Below are 21983 nucleotides of genomic sequence, written 5' to 3' on the forward strand. Positions count from 1 at the left end.
AGAGAGAGAGAGAGAGACCTTTGCTTGTGATTGTAAGTGCTGTACTAAAATTGCTATTTTGTTGTTGGTCGGACACTAGGTCCTTCCACCCAGAGAGAGGAAACAGGCTAGGACTTATTTTTGTGTTTTATCTTATGCTGCTAAATAAAACTAGCTAGATATTTGTAACAAGGCACTGGACTATTGATTGGCTGCTGCATCAGAAGTACTGCCTCTCACTCTCAGGAGGTGGCACCTCTAACCTGATCTTGCGACAAAATATAGATAAGCAACTCCGGTTCCCTCAGGATAAATCCATGTAAAAGACCACCAAAAAAAAGACGCGGCACTCAGAGATTTGTACAGGTAATAAAAATGTGTGTGTGTGTGTATATATATATATATATATATATATATATATATATATATATTTATATTTATTTATTATGTACTCCCCACCTCCCAGCAGCTTTTGAACTAAATATCCCAGCATGCCCTGCCAAAGTTTTAGCATGTCCTGATAGCAAAATTGTGTCAGGGAGTTGCTTAGATGTGTAGTCCCACAGCAGCTGGAGGGCTGCTTATTGCCCACTGATGTTCTAGAGTGAAGGGGGGGTTGACATACCTTGGTCTTGTATACACCATTATACTGTACCTTCTCCATGGTAGAGGCAGCCATTTTGTTGTCTGAACCAATATTGACAAGAATGCAACCTATCAATCCACTAGGTTCTAGTGGCGTCATTGAGGCACTTTCAAATTACACTGTTGATTTAAGTTTCAAACAAGCCATATGGTATTGTATATTGCTGTGATATGCATTCATACAAAGAAGCAGTCTTACATGTTCAACGGTTGTGAGGTAAATAAAAGCATTTCTACTTTTGGTGTTATTAGTTGTTTGATATTCCATTTTTGTTCCATTGTCCATACTGGAAACCCTTTTTTTTTTTTTTTAGCTAATCATTGTCTTTCACAAATCTATATCTTATTGTACAATCTTTTACATTACCAGTCACTTTAATTTAAAAGTTGTATGGTGAAACAAAGACAGTGATCCTAGAGACGTGTTTCGCTTGGAACATACGGTCTAAGTACTCAGACATGTCCACATCCACTTCTATGGTCTGAGGTCCTTGTAGGCTTTGAACAAGAATTAGTTCTCCTGTCTGCCGATCCGATCTTTGCATTACAAAATTACCTCTGCTGTTTCCTCCGACTATTCCAAATCGCAGGCTGTCTGGGCCTGGCCGTCCCGGAGCTGACGCTGTTGCCATACGGAAAAGTGTTACTGGAGTGGGAAGGTTTGAGGGTAGAGAGAGGTAATGGAAAGAGATGGTTTTTGGTGCATGATGACACGTCCGGCTGTCCATTGGGCAAGGGTTCCGCTCACATTGGCTATGAAGAAATTACACATTTGAATAAACTGGCCACATTATTGTACATTACACAAGCCAAAATGATCAAACACTCATCATAGTTATCACAGACCAAAAATAGAAAAGGACTCTATGCAGGGCATTGGTGGTAAGGTATACAGTTCTAAATTGTCTGGAAAATTGATCCAGGGGTGAAACTAGACTTCTTTCACTTGGGGCAAAGACTTACCTTGGCCTCTGCCCCTCTCCCCTACAGTTCCCCTACCCTGCTCACCTACCTACCCAAATATACACCCGTCCCATGCACCCTAAGAACTTTTGTTTAATGAATGATACTTAAGCAAATGTGGAGCAAATCTATCACTGATGGGGCTGATTCTGTCACTCAAAGTGGCTGTTTTTAAGGGAAGGCGCAGAAGCCAGATTTACTGCCTTATGCTAATGAGAGTTTCTATAGGGCTAATGCAGGAATCCATATGACTTCAAGCAAGAAATCCACACCGCCCAATGCGGTGCTTACAACCAGGTGCAGAATGTGAGAAGGTTTGGTTACTTCTGTGTTATTTTAAGATGAAAGAGAATGAGGAACGTTCTATTGAACATATTCAGTATTCTCTACTTACATTGGTGATGTTTTCACGTAGCTGGTGTTCCCATTGGGCTTTGGACACTCCGGAAAGACGCACTGAAAGCCACCAGCAGTGTTTATGCACATGGTGAGCTTGGTGCAATTGTGTAGCCCAGTACCACACTCGTCTATATCTAGATATCGAAAAACAAATATTTTGGTTTTAAAATGGATGTGCACGGCAGAGTAACTTTATTAAAATAACAAATGTGGTATAAAGTGCTTCCTGACTACTGACAATGCAGTGTTTACTGTGGAAATTTTATCTGGTAACAAATTGGCATTCCATACATTGTATTGTAAGTCCTTTTTATCTGAATGGTTTGCAACACAAAATAAAGACTGAATAACAGATGACTTGCCTATGTGCAAGCACAATTAGGGGATCAATCCTATTGTACGCAATGTACTCGCGGGTGCGAATCATCGCGACACCAGCAGCCCGGATTCGCCTAAAAGTGCTCTCAGCCCCATAGGGCTCCGAGCAAAATTAAGCGAATTCGGGCTCGGCAGAACGTGAAGGGTGCGAGGTGCAGTGCCGTTGCTGGCATTGTAACGACGTTGCAATGGCAACTCTTTGCATGGAATAGATTTGACCCCTTAGATTTATGAAAAGCAAGAAGATGATGGCAGCATTGCAGTGCATGTGTACCCTGGATGACGGAAGCAGTTGTGTGTAGTAACAGTGCACTAATTGCAAAGTATTCCTACTAGCAGGAAGGTGGTGCCAGTAATTGTACCTATGGCAGTTTGTTTAGGCCTATGCCTGCCTTCAGCTATTTTAGACATCTAGGAACAAATGGAAAAGCAGCAGATGAAACAAGACTATATAAATCAAATTCAGTGCCAGAATCTTTGTTATTATTTGCTGCACATGCACCGGGATCACTTGAAATTTGCACATGGTACCCCTCCTGTCTTAAAACGTCCCTTCATCCAATCAACTTTTAAATCCAGTTTATAAATTGACCATAACCCCATAAGGCGAGCAAGTCTAGTATAGAGACAGACTAGATTCTTCAAGCACCTGCTAGATTGGGCAGCACAGACTGTGTAATGGTTAGCGTTACTGCCTCGCAGCACTCAGGTCGTGGGTTCGATTCCCACCACGGCCCTAATTGTGTGGAGTTTGTATATTCTCCCTGTGCTTGCGTGGGTTTCCTCCGGGTGCTCCGGTTTGCTCCCACACTCCAAAAATATACTGGTAGGTTAATTGGCTTCAAACATAAATTAACCCGAGTGTGTGAGAATGTGATAGGGACCATAGATTGTAAGCTCCGCTTTGTCAGGGACTGATGTGAATGGCCAACTATTCTCTGTAAAGCACTGCGGAATATATGTGCGCTATATAAATATCTAGAACTATTGATCTAGGCGCTCAATTTGTATAACATAATAATTGTTCTCATCTCAATATGTATTTTATTAGTATATAATATATATTGAATTACAGCTGCATGTCCTCAAACGTGGGATTTGTGATTACCCAATATCTAAAATTCAAAACAGAAATATATATATCAAGAGGGCTGTGCTAATGAAAATCTAACAATTGTGAGATGACAGAACAATACAATATAGCAATCAAAGCTCCGTTATTTATAGATAAATTGATTTATTATATTTACTCGCAATTAATAGATATAATACAGAAATCTCTCATACTAGATGCACATAGATAATCAATACACTATAAACAAAATGAAATATAAAAAATATATATAAATGAACAAATCTTAATAAATATTAAATACTAGAAATGTATATATAAATATAATAAATCTTGCAGATCTATATAAACATGAATGTTAATTATCCACACATATAATGCAATGATGAAAATTTATAAAGTAATGTCTTTTGTGTGTGCACACATCATTTATCCTGCAGTATTGCGTGGAAATTGCTGTAGCAGTGATAATTGATCCAGTTAAAAAAGTTACACAAGTTATCCAATTGGATTGGTTAATAAGTGAACAAGCTGTGATGTAGCTAGGAATATTTCCAAAATACCTGCAGTATTGTAATTGTAGCGAGTGTCTCAAACCACTGTTAGAAGGTGAGAATGGATCTGGCTACTTGTGTCTCCAAAGGTAGCCGCCGGATCCGGGTTGACGTTGCATTAGCAAGTCCTCCGTCTCCTGTGCTCACCAGCTGGGCATGCCGCAATGTTCGGAGCAGAGCCTGTTTGAAAATCCGGCAGGCTGAAAAAGGGTGCTCGCTTCTATTTAAAATGGCTGGTAAATGGTGGTCCGGTATTCCAAGCTTGTCACTCCAAAAAGTACTAACAACCAGGGGGTCCTCTGATGCGTTTTGCCCCTGTATAGTGGGGGCTTTTATTATTTATATATACATTTCTAGTATTTAATATTTATGATTAAGATTTGTTCATTTATATATATTTTTTATATTTAATTTTTATTTCTATTTTTATTTTTATTATTTTTTATAATAATCATGTTGTTATTGTGTATTGATTATCTATGTGCATGTAGTATGAGAGATCTCTATATTATATCTATTAATTGCGAGTAAATATAATAAATCAATTTATCTATAAATAACGGAGCTTTGATCGCTATATAAATAACTGGTAATAAATTAAATAAATTGCGCAAATGGTGCAACAAACACTTGAACAGATGTGTCCTCATACACCCAGCATTTTGCCCTATATGGAGTGAGATGCTCCACCCCAAGTAGCTGTTTCCATAATTTCATACTTTTTCCTGAATTACGCATCTTATTCACATTGTAGCCACATACATATTTGCTTATAGTGTCCTAGGTACATAGGATTAATGTTTTTGTCTCATAGGAATTGGTATAACATCATTAATTAGGCATAACGATACATAGTATGGGCCATTCGTATTGGACCTTGCCTGGTTGATCGGATTTGCGGCTGAGTTGCACACAGAAGCTGCACTAAATGCCAGAGTCAGTAGTCAGGGTACCAGTGCATTGTACTTTAATGGCATTAGTAATGTGAATAAAACATAGATTTTGTAAAAGATATTTCTCTGGTGGGACGCTTGGGGCGGCTAAGGTGCAGAGCCCGTGGCATGCCAAACGTGGTTATTTGGTGTGGTTTGAGGATAGATGTTTGTGGACACATCTGTAAGTGAAAGTAATTAATGGCAATATAGTGAATTCTACAGAATACCACATTTATGTTACATATACAGCACTGTATATCATACCTGTTTGTAAACTTTTACTGAAATGAACTTGCATATACAGTACTGTACTACATGCTTACCTTCACAGTTTTTGCCATCACCAAGTAGCTTATATCCCGCAGGGCAAGCACAACGATAAGAGCCAGGAACGTTGATGCATGCGTGCACACATAGTCGCGGTGCTCCTTCCGCCTTGTACACCTCACACTCATTAACATCTACAGAGGAGAAAAACTATAGTGAAATCCCAGATCATACCAGGTTGATCAGGTAACATAATGTAGAAGAGATATAACTGTCAAAGCACCAACTTTACTGTGTCATTGACACTGGTCCTCAATGTAAGATCTGACATTCTTCTGAGCATATGGGGGATGATTTTGAGTAAACCTCTGTTAGTTCTGGGGCTCATCCTGGTAACCCTGGAGTGGTGGGTTCTAGGGCAATGGTGTACAGTAGAATTAATATAATTTACTATTTTCGAATTACAAATCCCAAAAAGGACTGACAGCCATTAACAGACACATGTTGGCATCTGTGACACTACAGAGTGTAGAAGGAAGATTCCTTCTGGATTTAGGAACATAATAAAAAGGTAAACAATTGATTTGGGAGAGTATTTTTTTAATTAAAAATGTTTTTTTTCATTCTGTGTATTTTCTTTTTGTTTGGTTAGCTACTCTTGTATTCTTTTACATGTTCTAGTGGGCCCTGGCTGCCAGGGCATGCTGGCACTTTAGGGATGCTGAGGCATGTGGCACTACAATAGTCAGCGACTATTTGCTGGGACTTGTAGTTGCACAATTGTCCATCAATTAATATTTACTTTACACCCCATACCCTGGCACCCACCACGTCAGGAGTGCCAGCATGAGCCGAAGTTCTTTTCAGCATGAGGCTGCTTACAATATGATAAGAGATCTTCAGACCTCCCTGTTATTAGGGTCAGTGCTAACATTAGGCAACTGCCTAAGGGTACCAGTCACTGGAGGGCGCCTCTGAGTCCACAAAAAAAAATGAAGGATGTCTCTTTCAGTCCTGGCCAGGACTACTAATGACCAAGGTTGATGCAGGAACTCCCCCAGCCCCAGGCTCTGCTGTGTGGCATATGAGTTGGGGCATTTCTATATATTATATTAAGAATTTGAGACACTGCTGTTTGGCATATTATAAATTGGGGGCACTAATGCATGGCATATTATGAATTGGAAGGAGCAGGAGCAGTGGGGGAAATGTTTTCTAGGGTGCCCAGAAACCTTGCACCAGTCCAGCCTGTTATACAGTCTGTTATGCTGCCTAGCATAGTCTGGTGCCAGTTACTACTTTTGCAGGGGGACCCCAATCTTGCGTAGCAGTAATTAGGCCAGATATTATATTACGTACCTAGACATACACTATTTTCTGGTGTTCCACTCATTTGGAATCCAGGATCACAGCTACAGTGCTGAGTACGATCAACCCTTGTACAGATCGCTTTGCGGCTTAAGGAATCATCATTTTCTACTGGCCTCTCAGGTGGTTCTAATAGATAGGTACATGGGAAAAATGCCTTATTAGATCAGAGTTATAGAACTCTGGACAAATCTTTTGTTTCTCGCCATAAATATACAATACCTGTTTGTGTTTTAAGCTGGCAGTTGGATCCTTTCCACTCTGGACGGCAATTACATTTGTACTGACTGGTTCCTTCAACACACGTTCCTCCATTTAGACAGGGCTGGCTGCTGCATTGTCTGATATCTAAGAAAGATACATTTACAGTTAAGAGTCAGTCAATGCTGTGTATCCGAAAAAGCAATTAAGGTGGAAAAGACACAGTAGACCTCAAACACATTGGGGCTGATCTTTGCTATTGGTATTGTATCCTGTGCGCCTTTTCTTTTGTGTGGATTTAGGGGGTGTCTATGCTGCCTCAATTACTGATGGCTCTTTCCCAGCCGTCCAATGTATAAAGTTAAAATTGCTATGTAAATTTTGTAATAGGCGCAAGAAGAGAAACCACTGTAGTAATTATAAAACAAGTAACTTGGATTTTGTATTGTATTGTATACTCTTCAATGTCACAGTATTTTAAAAATAAATCCTCTCTTACCTGGGCTTATTAGCAATCAGTTTAATAAAAGTTTTATACATGAACCAGTATTGTATCAACTGTAAACAGAGAAACTTCTGTCCCCAACCTTATATCAACATATAGTACATCTAATCTAATTGTAATGTAACAGATGGGGGAAAAAAAGAAACATTTATCATTTATAACGTATAAGTACAAAATGTAATATAATTATCTGTACAGATATCTTTTACATACAATAACATTTTAATTTAATGTACTTAATAGCATGCACACTTCAAAAAAACAACTTTGTATAAACTGGTATAAAAATAAATATGCTTAATAGGAATTTGAATGTCTTTGTAGTTTTCCTTTGATCTATGTCATCAAAGTGTTACTTAGTATGTCACAGAGATTACCCCAAACTCATCCAGGTATTTGAGATTATAAACCACAGTAGTGTTTTATAGAAAGCAAGGGGCAAACCCTTGACTCAATACCAAAGTCTGTATAGGGATATGGTGGTAGATGGAGAGTGTTATTTCCTCCTGTGTATTACTGGAGCCGATATCTGTGTTATCACAATCACCGCTGCTAACGTTCGGGGGAAGCCGTTTGATAATATGTGGAGGGTATCGGTATGAATGACCGCTGGACCTATGTCTGACGGTTCAAATCCCGAAAGCGGAACACCGGCAGCCCTGAAAATCCCAAAAGGTAAGTATTTTAACTTTTTAACTATTGCTAACCCTCTCCTCCCGAAACTCTAACCCTCCTTTAGGGGTGCCTAACCCTAACCCCCCCTGTAAGTGCCTAAACCTAACTCCCCCTTCCCCGCACCCTAAACCTAAGACTTACTAACCATAACCTCTCCCCGGGGGTGCCTAACACTAACCCCCCCTTCCCCTACCCTAGCCCTCCCCAGGGGGGGGGGTTCCTAACCCTAAGTCCCCCCGGGAGCCCTGAAACCTAACCCCCACCCACCCCCCGCGGCTGTCCGCGCCCGGCTTACCATCATTCCGGCGTAGGTCTGATGACAGACGTCGGGATTTCGACACCTGTCGTTAGTACCCTGCCGGGATTTGACAGTCGGCATTTTGAACGTCGGCATCCCTACTGCATACCATGTGGAATTTGTAGGCAGCTGCAAACACTCCACATTACATCAAATGAGTGAGCTGTTCGCATCTATGCATTTGGACAACCACTATCTTTACACTTATGTCTCATAAACATCAGTATCAGTGCGTACTTGCAACAGACCTAGATTTTTCAATTAGTTAAAACAGATACAATGCATCTAATGAATAATAACATGAAAAGTCTTATTTTATTTTTTTACTGTTAATGTATAATAAGTATTGAGGTAGTACAAGAAAAGGGAAGTCTTCGCAGTAGGACTTTCCCCCTGTTTAGCAATATGCTCTTATAGTAATAAAAATGCTTAAAAGGTATCTTTGGTTTGCTGACATGACATAAAAGCTAAACATTTGTGGAATCACATTGAAAGTCATCTAAAGTAAAGAAATAGAGTAAACATGGAAAAACACTGAAATAAATGACATCTGCAGACTTTAGAATGGTTGCTTCTCTTGGGAGACGTTGGTTTGCAAAATCAATATTATCACAACAGCACTACAATTTGGGTATTACAATTACAATGTATAATGTAATATTTGTCTTAAAATAAATATAGACTAGAACAAATGTTGGGATTGTGATCACTGCCAGAGCCCAGATATTAGATACAGTGCTTATTATTTATTAATGCACAATAAAATTAAATTAAAATTATTATAATAAGTTATACATAATATAATAGTTTAAACAGAACTTATTCAATAAAATTGTTAATGTTTGAAAATAATTACGTTTAACGCAATGGAAATACAGTAATAACATATACCTATAAGACTTTGCTTTGATTTTAAATTGAATTGAATTTGTACTTCTAAAAATCATCCTGTCATAACTGGAATTACCATACAAATCCCTGCTTTAGATTATATATGATCTGATGCATTAGATCCTCTATACACTGCCTAAGTTAATATACTTTCAGATTTCCCACATGCGTACCGATGGTTACCGCTGGGGTACGCAGAGCGAATTTGGACGTAGGGAGAGACAATTTTGGTGGGCATTCCTGGGTGGCAACAGGGGTGTGGATAGCTAGATGCGGGAGTCTGCATCTTTTTTCACAGTTGCGCGCCATGTTTCATCATTGCCCTCACATCACTGCGACCATGTCTTCAGCTGCATTACAAGTATGGTAAGTGAATGAGAGCACTGCTAGTCGATATGGGCAATACTGGTATAAGACTGAATTGTATAATATGGAACAGTTATTATACCTTGGGCTGCTGCTTGTATACTGTAAATTATACTATGAGACAAAGGTGCCTAGTCTGGGTATTCAGTTTATTTGATTATGGAAAAAACTAGGCCGAAGTGTGTGTTTTCATTCCCACTGCTCATAGGCGAACCCACAACTAGGGGTCTATTCATAAAGCAGTGAAAAGTCCTGTTTAGCTGAAAACAGGTGAGGATTCCACAACATTGCTTAGGATTTTACATGTAATAATATAGCAGTCAATAAAGAAATGGAGTAAAAATTCCCGTCGCTCCCCTCCCTCTCCAGAAACCACAATCAAATGAGAAAAACTCATTAAAAGGTGTCTACATTACAGAATTTGATTAAACCTCATTTAGGAGTGTCATGCCTTCAGCAAAGAGTTTGTTATGTTACAGTAATTCATATTAGCAGCCCCACCTAGTGGTCAGGACAGTAGCAGCTTAAATCTGATCTATTTTGTCCCTCCTAACATGCCTTAGCAGTCTAGCAATGCATTCTAGCCTAAAGGAGCTGTAAGCAGCCATTTCCTCCAACCACATGGTCCCAGACAGTCATCACTTCATATGCTCAACCTGGTATAGCATCCGATTGTGAGTTTCTAAGCTTCAACTGTGCCATCATAGATCTGCTTAGCCAGTTATGTATATTAGCTGTACTATGTCACACTGCAGCCTATACTTTCAATACTGTATTTTTCATGCTGTTTGCATATTCCATGTTATGTATATGCTTGCCTTGCATTTCCATGTACATATGGTAATTTCCTTTTATTTACAGTTTTACCGCACACACTCGTTCATACGCACGTATCTGTGTACATTCATACAAGTTCCTCTATTGAATAATAAATTACGTTCTTCAGATCTCATCTGACTGGATTATTGGAAGATAAAGTATTGGTTATGCTGTCTGCTCCAAATTTGTCAGACACATAGTGAGGGGCAGAACAAGGAGTCTGTGGTAGTACACTACAATATGCCTTGGCTTTGTACATACATCTAGATGGGTCTCCCTGTGCACTTCAACCTCCTGTACATACCTGGGCTCCACTATTAAAAGAGATGCCTCCATAAACTATAGATGCATCTAGTTATGGGGAGACTGGAAAATCTCAAAAGGTGCATTGTTCAGTACTATAAATGTCACATCAAAGCTCAACCTTCTCTCAGTTTTATGCTTATCTACTAATTTACAGCTCACTTTGGCTTAATTTATGGCTTAATGTAAGCATGAGAGTGAGGGTACATCAGGACTGACATTATTATATGTACTTGTATCTTTAAAGTTTTTGTTACATTGAGCAACTTGTGCCTAGAAATACACTTCTCTGCCAGAGTATAACTGGATAGGTACAAAAGGCATACCTTTAAAAGTAAAGAACAAGACCATCTTAGAGCTACAGTAAAATTGAAGACCTGGTAACAAGGTAGAAGCCTAAAATTGCATCATTTACACATTTTTTTTCCATTTTAATAATCTAACAAATTCTATGTAATAATCGAGAATGGCATATCCTCAGACAGACATGCCCATTTGGAACGAGAGCACATGCCGCCGGCCCTCACTGGCTCTCACTGAGGACAGGATGTACTGTCTTTGGGTACATACCGCGGTTAATCCCGTCTGTCTTCAGGTACATACCACGGTTAATCCCATCTGTCTTCAGGTACATACCACAGTTAATCCCGTCTTCAGGTACATACCGCGGTATGTACCTAGATTATCGCAAAGGACAATAGGAGCTGTCCTTTGCGATGGCTCCGGAGAGAGGGACTTCCAAGTTCAACACCCAGAAGTCCCTTTATTGTCCTTCTGCTCATGGATCCCTCTCAGAAGAGGCGTCACGAATAGAAGCCCATAGGTTTCTACTTGGTAACGCCACCTGAGGCGTTACCCATAAAGACGTGCTACATTCCGGTGCTTAGTACATATGGGGTATGCGGTAAAGCCCCTGAAGCATTTTCGGGGGTTTTACCACATTTTCCCCTTTAGTACATCCTGTACTGAGGGAGAGGGGGCAGACCAGCAGAGGAGAAACCCTGAACCGGCACAGGAGGTAAGTATTACATGGGGCAGGACAAAGTGGGAGCATGGGCGGGCTGAGGTTACCCAGGTCCATATTACTAGGAAATATATTGTATATATTGCACATATCCACACTCACTCTGCCTAGCTCCTCCCACTTACTTTACCAACTCCACCACCAAAAGGTGTATCATACAACCCTGGCTGTACTAAGTCTACATTGATTGACCTAGACTGCCCATTCACAGAAAGATATTTTCCCCTTAAAATGTATTTGCCTAAAAATGGGGGCTAAATGTAGTTCATCTGGTTTTATTTTATTTGCATTTTAACTTTCTAAACAAGTATAAAGTCAAAATATATTATTGCAAACTTTTCTTCTGATACCCAAAATACTATATTTCATATTTAACAGAATATTTTTTTTTCCTTTTTTGCTTCTTGTTCTGAGGAATGTCTATACAGAAACAGTCAATGAATGCCACATGGCAAGACATTCCCCGTGTTCTGCCAAGAAACTGATTCATTCTGTCATCAACAGCATAGTCTAAATATTGAAGGACAAATAGACCATGAAGTTACTCAACAAAAAAAGTAAGTAGCATGAACCGATATGTCCTTCAAATTGCCTTTTCACATACAATGATCATTGTTCCTGTGTAGCTTAGGCTGGACACAGGTGGGCTGCCATTCGTATCTAATGCAGATGAAATTAGAATTTAAATAACACAAAATGAACGAAGAAGTGAAAAATGCACAGGTGGTATTTCACTGAGAATGTCAGATTCCCAAGCCACGGCATAATTGCATACCAGAGATTCTTTTTCAATGGAGATTCCTGTGAAGATTTCTTTATGCTTATCTCTATTGAAACAAGAAAGTACAGACTAACCTTCTGCCTTGATGTCTGATTTCCTCCCCCTGCCCCCCAGACGCACATCCATAATACAGCTGGGCACTTCTCTTACCTAAAATGACCAGCACCAAGATCTGGTGAAATTTTAAGAACAACAGTTAATTTAATTATACCAGAATGCAGAATTGCATGAAAATGACAGGGTGTGTAGTGTATGTTAGGGGTAGACAAATTATTGTGAAATCTAGGAGGCAGACCATTAGTGGCGACTCCTACCCTTTTGGGTAGGAGTCACAGCCCATGCTGTGTTGTAGGCGCCGGTACTAGCGCACGTGCAAAGGATCCTGGCAGGCACTGGGACACATGTTTAAAACCATACTCTATAGACTAGATCAGCCGCAGCCTTTAGATACCGGGTAGGGCTGCTATTCGCAGTCTGTACTGTCATGCCCATCAGTACCCCTCACACACCAGTAACTTGGGTCCAATTATCCAGAGCATAGAACTTTTCTTCAGCTGTTATAATAACATTCAGTAACTGTTGAGACCTAATGTAATTTAAATGAATATGCCGCAGGTGGCACTGTTGCCAAGTGTTGTTGGTGTGTTGGCACTCTGTATGTGGTTATGTACTTTGTTGTTAAGGTGTATTCTATAAGATGCTGAAGTAATGATGTTGTTAATGTGTATACCTTAACAGCATGTCTGTATGCTGTTAAACCAAACCATTATTATATAGTTTTACCACAAAGAGAGCTTCCCAGTGTGTGCCTAATGCCGGAGATTGGGGCGACATATCGGGCACAATGTCTAGTGTGTACCCACTATGTATGCCCACACTGCCCGTGCACACACGGATGACGGAACGACCCAGCCACCAATGCTGGGAAGTTGTATGGTTCCGGTTAACGACATATCAGGCAGGTGGTCAGGGATCATGAATTGTGTACCGACTGTCCGATATGTCGTTCATTTGCACCATCGGGGTTGCCTAATGTGTAACCACCTTATTAAAGAAGATTTGACCATCCTCTAACAGGTTATGGGCCCAGGCACCTCCAGACCCAGTCACAAGCATAAGGAACCCAGACCCAGACAAATATCATCACAGAAACCAGTTACAAGGTAGAGACGAGGAGATACTACAATCTTGAGGAGGTCGAGATTTGCTGGCTGATTTAGCAGATCTTGACTTGGGTAGTCTTTTGGAGGTACAGGTAGAACTTCCAGAAGGTTCAGCAATCACAATGTCTGGACCCCCAAACCTTCTAAGGATAGCACAGATAAATAAATCAAGATCATGGATAATGGAGTCATTTAATCTAATGTAGGGTTCAGCTCATCCCTTAGCTTTTCCTTTAAATGCCAAAAGCAGGAATATAATTTTTTCATGTTGAGAAAGACCTGGAAGAAGCACCTGCAATTCAAGCATTAAGTCCCGGAATTGTTCCAATTCCCCATTGAAGATCAGGCAATCAGGTTCCTGGTCCTGCTTCACAGATTGAGGATCCCCAGCTTGAATAGATTCATCGGGCTCTCCTCTTGGGAATGGAACATCAGACTTCTCTTTTGGGGTTGGTAAATCGAACTCCCCTCTTGGTGTCGATACTTCACACCTCTCCTCTGAGGTTGGTACATCAAACTCCTCTCCTGGGGGCGGTACTATGGAGACCTCTTCTGAGAGCGGTACATCAGGCACCTTTTCTGAAGTCGATACATCGGACTCCCCTCCTGGGGTCTGGATGATTGAAACATTGGGAACCCCTTCAGGAGTAGGTACATCGGACACCTCACTTGAGGTTGGAACATTGAAGTCCCCTCCTGGGGTCTGAATGACTGGAACATCGGTAATTGCTTCAGGAGTTGGAACATTGGACTCCTCACTTGAGGTCGGCACATCAGACTCCCTTACTGGAGTCGGTACTTCTGACACCTCTTCTGAGGTTGGCATATTGAAGTCCTCTCCTGAGGTCTGGACGACTGAAACATCTGAACCGGAGCAGGAAGAATCCGGGCTGAGACCGAAACAGGCAGAATCCGGACTTGGACCGGAACAGGCAGAATCCGGACTGGGACCGGAACAGGCAGAATCTGGACTGGGACCAGAACAGGCAGAATCTGGACTGGGACCAGAACAGACAGAATCTGGACTGGGACCAGAACAGACAGAATCTGGACTGGGACCAGAACAGGCAGAATCTGGACTGGGACCAGAACAGGCAGAATAGACCCCTCCTGGAGTAGGAAGATCAGGTGTCTCTCTAGCTATGTGAGGTTTATCGACTTTATTGTTGGAAGCTCTTCCTGCAAAAGAACCAACTGAACCCTTACTAGTACAATGAGAGTCTTTGTTTGAATGGTTCCCAAATTTGAGACTCGGTCCCTTAGTAATGGGACCCCAATTATAAATAACAGGTTTCTTTTGGGGAACCGCGGCACCTTTGTCGGGAATTATGGAGTCTGCGGCATTAATAAGCTTACAAGGCGAATGGTTAACTTGAAGCCTAGGACTTTGAGGCTGGTCATTTCTTCTTGGCTTACATAAAGAACAGTCTGCAATAAAACAATCAGCGTTCCCACAGTATAAACAGAGACAATTTTCCCTACGCCTTTGCTGCTCAGTCTCAGAGAGCCTAGGTCGTAAGTAGCTCTGATTTCCACCTTCCCTCTGCATAGAGGATGGCTTTGCAGGGGAAAGGGGAATGGGGTCTGTCATCTCTTTTGTTTCCGCTGGGAAGGATGGAATATCTTCAAAGTCTGGTAAATTCCCAAACAAACATATTAGTACTAAACAATATTTTTTGTAACTGTTCAGTCTTTAGATGAAATTCCCGTAAGAACTCCGGATATATCAAATCAGATGATGTTATAGAACAGTTTACTGTTGGGGTGCCGTCCAACTTTTCCTCCCTAGATTGATTCTTGCAATAGCAAGATGCGACTGACGAAACCTGGTAGGCTTGAAATGTTTGCTGCTGTAGCACTTCCACACGAGATGATAATCCAAGGAAGGCTTGTATCAGCAGCGTTTGCATGCTCTCGAAGGTTCAGAATTTTGTTTGATAGTTCCATATCAGGATTTGACAGGACAGAGGGCCCGATTCAGAGAGCGCTCGCTCTGAATCAGGGCATTTTGTTTTGGAGCGGCCTCCTGGCCACCCACAGCTATAGCGAGCGGCCAGGTTGTTGGTCGCGATGGTCAAGACCATCGGGCTTGCGACCAGACCCTTGTGGTAGGGTATCGTGGCCGCAAGCCCCAGAGAGCTTCTGACTCTAACAGAGCCGGAAGCTCTCCCACTGACATCACTTGTGATGTCACTGGGGCCGCCCACAAACGGCAGGCGTTTGCTTGGGAACGCCTCCATTTGTGAAGCCACCCCCCGGCCACGCCTACCAAACGGGGCGAGCTTTCAATCACCATCGACAGCTCGCCCCCTTTGATGCGAGACCCGGAGCTACGGTGCACCGTCGCTAGCCGGGTCGCACGACGGAACCGGCTCAGTCGTGCGCATGCCCAGTGGCCAAACATTGACCCGTTTGCGAGCGCTCAGCACTTGTGACCGGGTCTGAATCAGGCCCAGAGACCATATTGAAGACACTCCAGTAGTGTCTGTAATTTGTGGGCCGTTTATGTTATGAATTCCGATGCCTACCGCATGTGACACCACAAGAAGCCAACTAGCGAGATCTTCTGCCAATAACAACCGCCAGTTGTTCCCTTAGAACTAGGATACGTTCACCGGTACTTAGGCGGCCGCCTGGACTTATGCTCGAGGTAGTAGCGGCTCACATGGAGATACAGGGGAATTCAATAGGTAAAGAAAGAACAGTTAGGACTGACACAGTTGATGATGATAAGGATATCGATGGTCCAGATGTTGTGAGAGTACAGTTTGGTTTTTTGGACAATAGCTTGGGAGCCGATGGTGTGGTACCTGTGCCGATGGTGCGGCAGTGATGCAGATGGTGCGGCAATGGTAACGATGGTGCGGCAATAGCCATAGATAAACAGTCTATGGATTGGTAATGGCTTTGAGAGCCGATGGTGCGGCAAGTGTGCCGATGTTGCAGTGATGGTGCCGATGTTGGGGCAATTGCCGTAGATAAACAGTCTATAGTTTGATAATGGCTTTGAGAGTCGATGGTGCGGCAAGTGTGTCGATGTTGCAGCGATGGTGCCGATGTTGCGGCAAGGGAGCTGCTTGGAGCGGCTAAGAAGCCAAATGAGGAATGGTGGTAGCACGGGAGCTACTGGGTGCGGCTAGGAAGCCATATGGCGAATGTTGGCAGCACGGGAGCTGCTGGACACAGCTAGGAAGCAGTTTGGAGATTGGTGGTAGCACGGAAGCTACTTGGAGCTGCTAGGAAGCCGTATGGAGATTGGTGGTAGCACGGAAGCTACTTGGAGCGGCTAGGAAGCCGTTTGGTAGTTCAGTGAACAGGAACAACCTGACTCTGCAGCCAGGCTGAGGGAGCTCACAGACACTCTGTAATGCAGCCTGTGTCGCCCAGTTGACACAAGCAGCTGAGATGGTCTAGGCAGGGGCCTAAACAGCAGACAGGTGGATTCAGATGTTGCAGTAACACATAATGGAGGCAGTGAGGTGGAAACACTGCAGGTAACAAGATAAATGCAGACAGGACTGTGGTATATCACTGCAGGGCTGAATAGAGACAGGATCCAGATTCAATAACCAAAGTACTCAGTAGACCGGCAAGCACTAGGAACTGAACACAGCAAACATACACTGATAGTGACACAGTATAACCGGCAATGAGATCAGGGCTGGGTGTATACTCATGAGATGCAGGATCCAATCAGAGACCATTCCTGGAGAGTGATTCCTAATTAAAAGGCATGTGTGTACCTGCTCTGCAAGGAGAGAGCTAGTTAATTAGTGAACACATGAAACACAAACACAGACAGACCTGAATGACAGACAATGAATTGACACAGACAAGACAGGTTTTCCAGCTTCTTGCAAAAAGCCAGAACAAGGATAGGACATGATGCAGAATCCCAGTAACAACTAAGACTGGGAATTGCCACCAAGATGATTTGCTAACCGCAAATCCTAACAGAAACCCTTGTGGCACCATATAAATAAAGGATAATAATAATAATAATACTAATACGAGGACCCAGGTACAAGAAACATATCTGAAAGAAAAAATCTCCAAAGCAGCAGTAAGTGACCCATTATTATACCTCAGAAAGAACAGAGACATACACACAGGGAAGAGATGGCAAGTAGCACAGGTCTTAGGCTAGCAGTGACCAAGTTGTATGATAACTATCAACCATGGAAATCTAAAAGTTGAAACGCTGTTTTAAGATTAAGTTAATTTATAATAACTATACCAGAATGCAGAATTGCGTGAAAATGACAGGTTTTGTAATGTATGTTAGGGGTCGACAAGTTGTAATTACAGACAGACCTGATATTAATAACCAAGAATGAGACAAGAAAAACAGACAGGCCTGTGCTATCATACCATATGCTTATTAGTTGCAGATGATCAGCTAATACATATAAGACATGAGAATACTGCTAAGGGTATATGGGACACACTGCAAAGACTACATGAACAAGCCAGTTTAAACAGCAGGTGGAGAAAGAAGTACACTCTCCTGCAAAATGCAGCCCAGAATCCAGAGATTGGGGTTTTAAATTCATACATAATTCTTACTCGGGTAATGAGAGATTATGTTTATCAGGCTGAAATTGTGGATAATGGTAAATCGTCCCCTTAGTCCTGTTGTAAGGTGCCTGTTATAGCAATAGCAACATCTGACTTGTGGTGGAGTAAAAATGTTAGAACCCTGAGTTATGCACAAGCCTCAAAAGATAATTACCTTAAGGAGAAAGGCACATGTACTTAATCTGACCTTTTATACTTTCTATTCAGGACTTTCTCTTAGCATAAGAACAATTTTTAAACTGCAAAATTATGGTGGAAAATTTGTCAGCTAGAAAATCCCTGTGTGCCACATTGCCTTTCATATATAGGGCTCTATTTATTAACATTATTTATACAAAAATAAAGTGAAAAGGGGTGTTTTCACACCCATTTCACATTATGTTAGTATCACCTAAAGTTAATACAGGGCAATTGGAGTAGAATTCGTAAAATTCTACTCCAAGCCCTAATTATCACAGATTTTTAGTAAACAGATCGCATTTCCCATAATTGTAATAGGAAATGCGATCTGCCTGAGATTTACTAAAAATAATATGTGAAACAAATACCGGGGGAAGCCCTGTTATAATAACGCCACCTGGCGTTATCCAGGCTTTCCCCTGGTTACCGGACTCCTGCTCTGCTCTAACAGGCAGAGCAGAGCCCGGGACAGGCCCCAGTGATCAGCTGTATGGTGTAAACAGACCACAAGCTCATCACTGCTAAAGAAAAAAATAATAATTGTAAAAAAAAAAGTCCAGGGCTGGTGATCGGTGCTACGGTGATGTCTTCCCTCTGGTCAGCTGGTCTCCCGGCTTCTGCACTGTGACCCTGGTCAGCTACTGCATTAAACAGCTGACCGGGTCACAGTGCAGGTTAGGAGACCAGATGACCGGAGCCACAGAGGGAGGACATCACCGGAGCAGAGATGACCTGACTGGAGGTAAGTAAAAGCAAGGCGGAGCTGCCGGAGGGAGGGAAGGGGCCAGGGGCTGGCTGGCAACTTTTGGCCTGGGGGGCAGACACAAGTAAGTGGTCCGATTTCTCCACCAGCGCATTGCAATGGAGAAAAGACACATGATAATAGCCTCTATAAGTAAGGTGTGCCTAATGTGGGTGTGCTTTAAATAATGTAGAGAGATTTGCAGTGACAGCCAGATTAGGGAGCATCGCAGTGACTGCCATATAATGCAGAGAGGTTCGCAGGGACCATCAGATCAGGGAGCGTCGCAGTGACTGCCATATAATGCAGAGAGGTTCGTAGGGACCATCAGATCAGGGAGTGTCGCAGTGACTGCCATATAATGCAGAGAGGTTCGCAGGGACCATCAGATCAGGCAATATCGCAGTGACTGCCATATAATGCAGAGAGGTTCGTAGGGACCATCAGATCAGGGAGTGTCGGAGTGACTGCCATATAATGCAGAGAGGTTCGCAGGGACCATCAGATCAGGGAATATCGCAGTGACTGTCATATAATGCAGAGAGGTTCGCAGGGACCATCAGATCAGGGAATATCGCAGTGACTGCCATATAATGCCAAGAGGTTCGCAGGGACCATCAGATCAGGGAGTGTCGCAGTGACTGCCATATAATGCAGAGAGGTTCGCAGGGACCATCAGATCAGGGAGTGTCGCAGTGACATTATTATGCAGAGAGGTTGCAGTGACAGCCAGATTAGGGAGCATCGCAGTGACTGCCATATAATGCAGAGAGGTTCGCAGGGACCATCAGATCAGGGAATATCGCAGTGACTGCCATATAATGCAGAGAGGTTCGTAGGGACCATCAGATCAGGGAGTGTCGGAGTGACTGCCATATAATGCAGAGAGGTTCGCAGGGACCATCAGATCAGGGAATATCGCAGTGACTGCCATATAATGCCGAGAGGTTCGCAGGGACCATCAGATCAGGGAATATCGCAGTGACTGCCATATAATGCCAAGAGGTTCGCAGGGACCATCAGATCAGGGAGTGTCGCAGTGACTGCCATATAATGCAGAGAGGTTCGCAGGGACCATCAGATCAGGGAGTGTCGCAGTGACATTATTATGCAGAGAGGTTGCAGTGACAGCCAGATTAGGGAGCATCGCAGTGATGTGCCATATAATGCAGAGAGGTTTGCAGTAACCATCAGATCAGGGAGTGTCGCAGTGACTGCCATATAATGCAGAGAGGTTTGCAGTAACCATCAGATCAGGGAGTATCGCAGTGACTGCCATATAATGCAGAGAGGTTCTCAGTGACCACCTGATCAGGGAGCGTTGTAATGGCTGCCAGATAACGCAGTAATCACCAGATTATGCAGAAATCATCAGTGACCCACATATAACACAGGTATTATGAATATACAGTAGCCCTCACACACAATAATACCCCCCCCCCCACATTCACACACATTATTACATCACCCCCAGCACCGACAGTATTAAAACACCCCATCCCCCCAAAGATAAAAATAACTACAGCCCCCCATTGCATAAGTATTCCAACACCCCCCTTCCCTCTCAAATGTCATTTAAACATGTCACCTCCACTGGCACTTATCTGCCTGGAAGGCTGCTCTGTCTCTGGTCCCTGCGGAGCTCCAGGGTACAGGAAGAGATCACACAGACATGATAGACCAGTGAAGGGGCGGAGACTCGTGGTGAGGGGGCGGGGTCTTCAGCAGGGACAGGAGGTGATGGATTAATATAGTCAGTCAGGGTAGGAGAGGGGGCGGGGCCTTAGCCGGGGAGAGGAAGGAGCCCGAGGGAAGGGACAGAGGACGCAGAGGTAGGTGTACAGACAGCCCCGGCAGCGGAGCGGCCTCGGAAGGAGCGCTGCTCAGTGTGCAGCCACAAGCTACATAGGGTGACAGACAGCCCGGTAACAGGCAGAGAATGCTGCCCAGCCGCTCTGATGCTGCTATAGTCGGAGCGACTGAGAGCACTTTCTGCCTGTCACCCGGCCGTCAGTCATATGATACCGGCCCTCACTGAGGCAAAAGTCTACCGGCCCGGGGGGCATATGGCACCCTGCCCCCCGGCCCAGCCCGCCCCTGGAAGGGGCGGCTTCTGCGGGGGGGGGGGAATAGCCGCGGCCAGTCGGCGCATGCACGGAACCTTGTCACTGTATGTTTTCTGAAAAATACAGTGATAAGGCTGCGGAGGGGATTCGCAGGGACAGAGCTTTATCGCAAGCTCTGTCCCTGCAAGGGATTTTTAATAAATCCCTGTGATATTGCCTGAATTCGCAATGTGAATTTAGTTGGTAATATCACACTACAATCTGCATTTTAATGCGGATTACAAGTAAATAGAGCCCTAATAAACTCCATATAGCTCTTTCAATAAAAAGAACAATACTAGGAATTGTCTGGCTTCGGAATGTGCAACTTATAATGTTTCTTGCTTGTGGGGCAAGTTCCAAAACTGATAATTAACCCAGTTCCTGATCTTTGCTAACACAACAATTGCACTTCAGTGCAAAGACGTATCTTTAATGGGTGCAGAATGTGTGGTGTAAACGGGAACCTGGATCACGGGGCGCACACTGCACATGCCCCCCCTCCCGAAGCATTAATACACATCTTTGCTTCAGCACACTAATGTGCATGGGTATTCTCCACCAAGCAATCACATTGAATTGAGTGACCATGTGAATTGCCCTTGAGATGCTTCAGATGCATCCTGTTCCATTAATGCAATTTGAATCCAAGCATGGGATTGATGTGGGCTGCACACTGTAAAGAAGCTAAAGAGCAGGGCCAGATTAATGTAGAAGCAACAGGGGCTGTCAACCAGGATCACCCCCCCCCCCCCCCACCGGATTCCCTCACAAAGGGACAATGTGACCCAC

At 43.1% G+C, this 21983-nt stretch overlaps 1 protein-coding gene across 1 annotated transcript in view; it reads right to left on the reverse strand.

Annotated features, from left to right (window-relative positions):
• Nucleotides 1-751: 751 nt before the first annotated feature.
• FBLN7 (fibulin 7) overlaps nt 752-21983 on the reverse strand; it is a 131320-nt gene continuing 110088 nt past the window's right edge. Inside the window, exons 4-8 of the mRNA XM_088477378.1 lie at nt 6783-6908; nt 6552-6689; nt 5249-5386; nt 1982-2120; nt 752-1377 (exon numbers count right to left, since the gene is read on the reverse strand). Of these exons, the coding sequence (XP_088333504.1) occupies nt 1005-1377; nt 1982-2120; nt 5249-5386; nt 6552-6689; nt 6783-6908 (914 nt within the window). The 3' untranslated portion in view covers nt 752-1004. The remainder of the gene's footprint in view (nt 1378-1981; nt 2121-5248; nt 5387-6551; nt 6690-6782; nt 6909-21983) is intronic.

This window comes from Taudactylus pleione, unplaced genomic scaffold (genome assembly GCF_031769625.1).
Source record: "Taudactylus pleione unplaced genomic scaffold, aTauple2 ptg000201l, whole genome shotgun sequence".
NCBI lineage: Eukaryota > Metazoa > Chordata > Amphibia > Anura > Myobatrachidae > Taudactylus > Taudactylus pleione.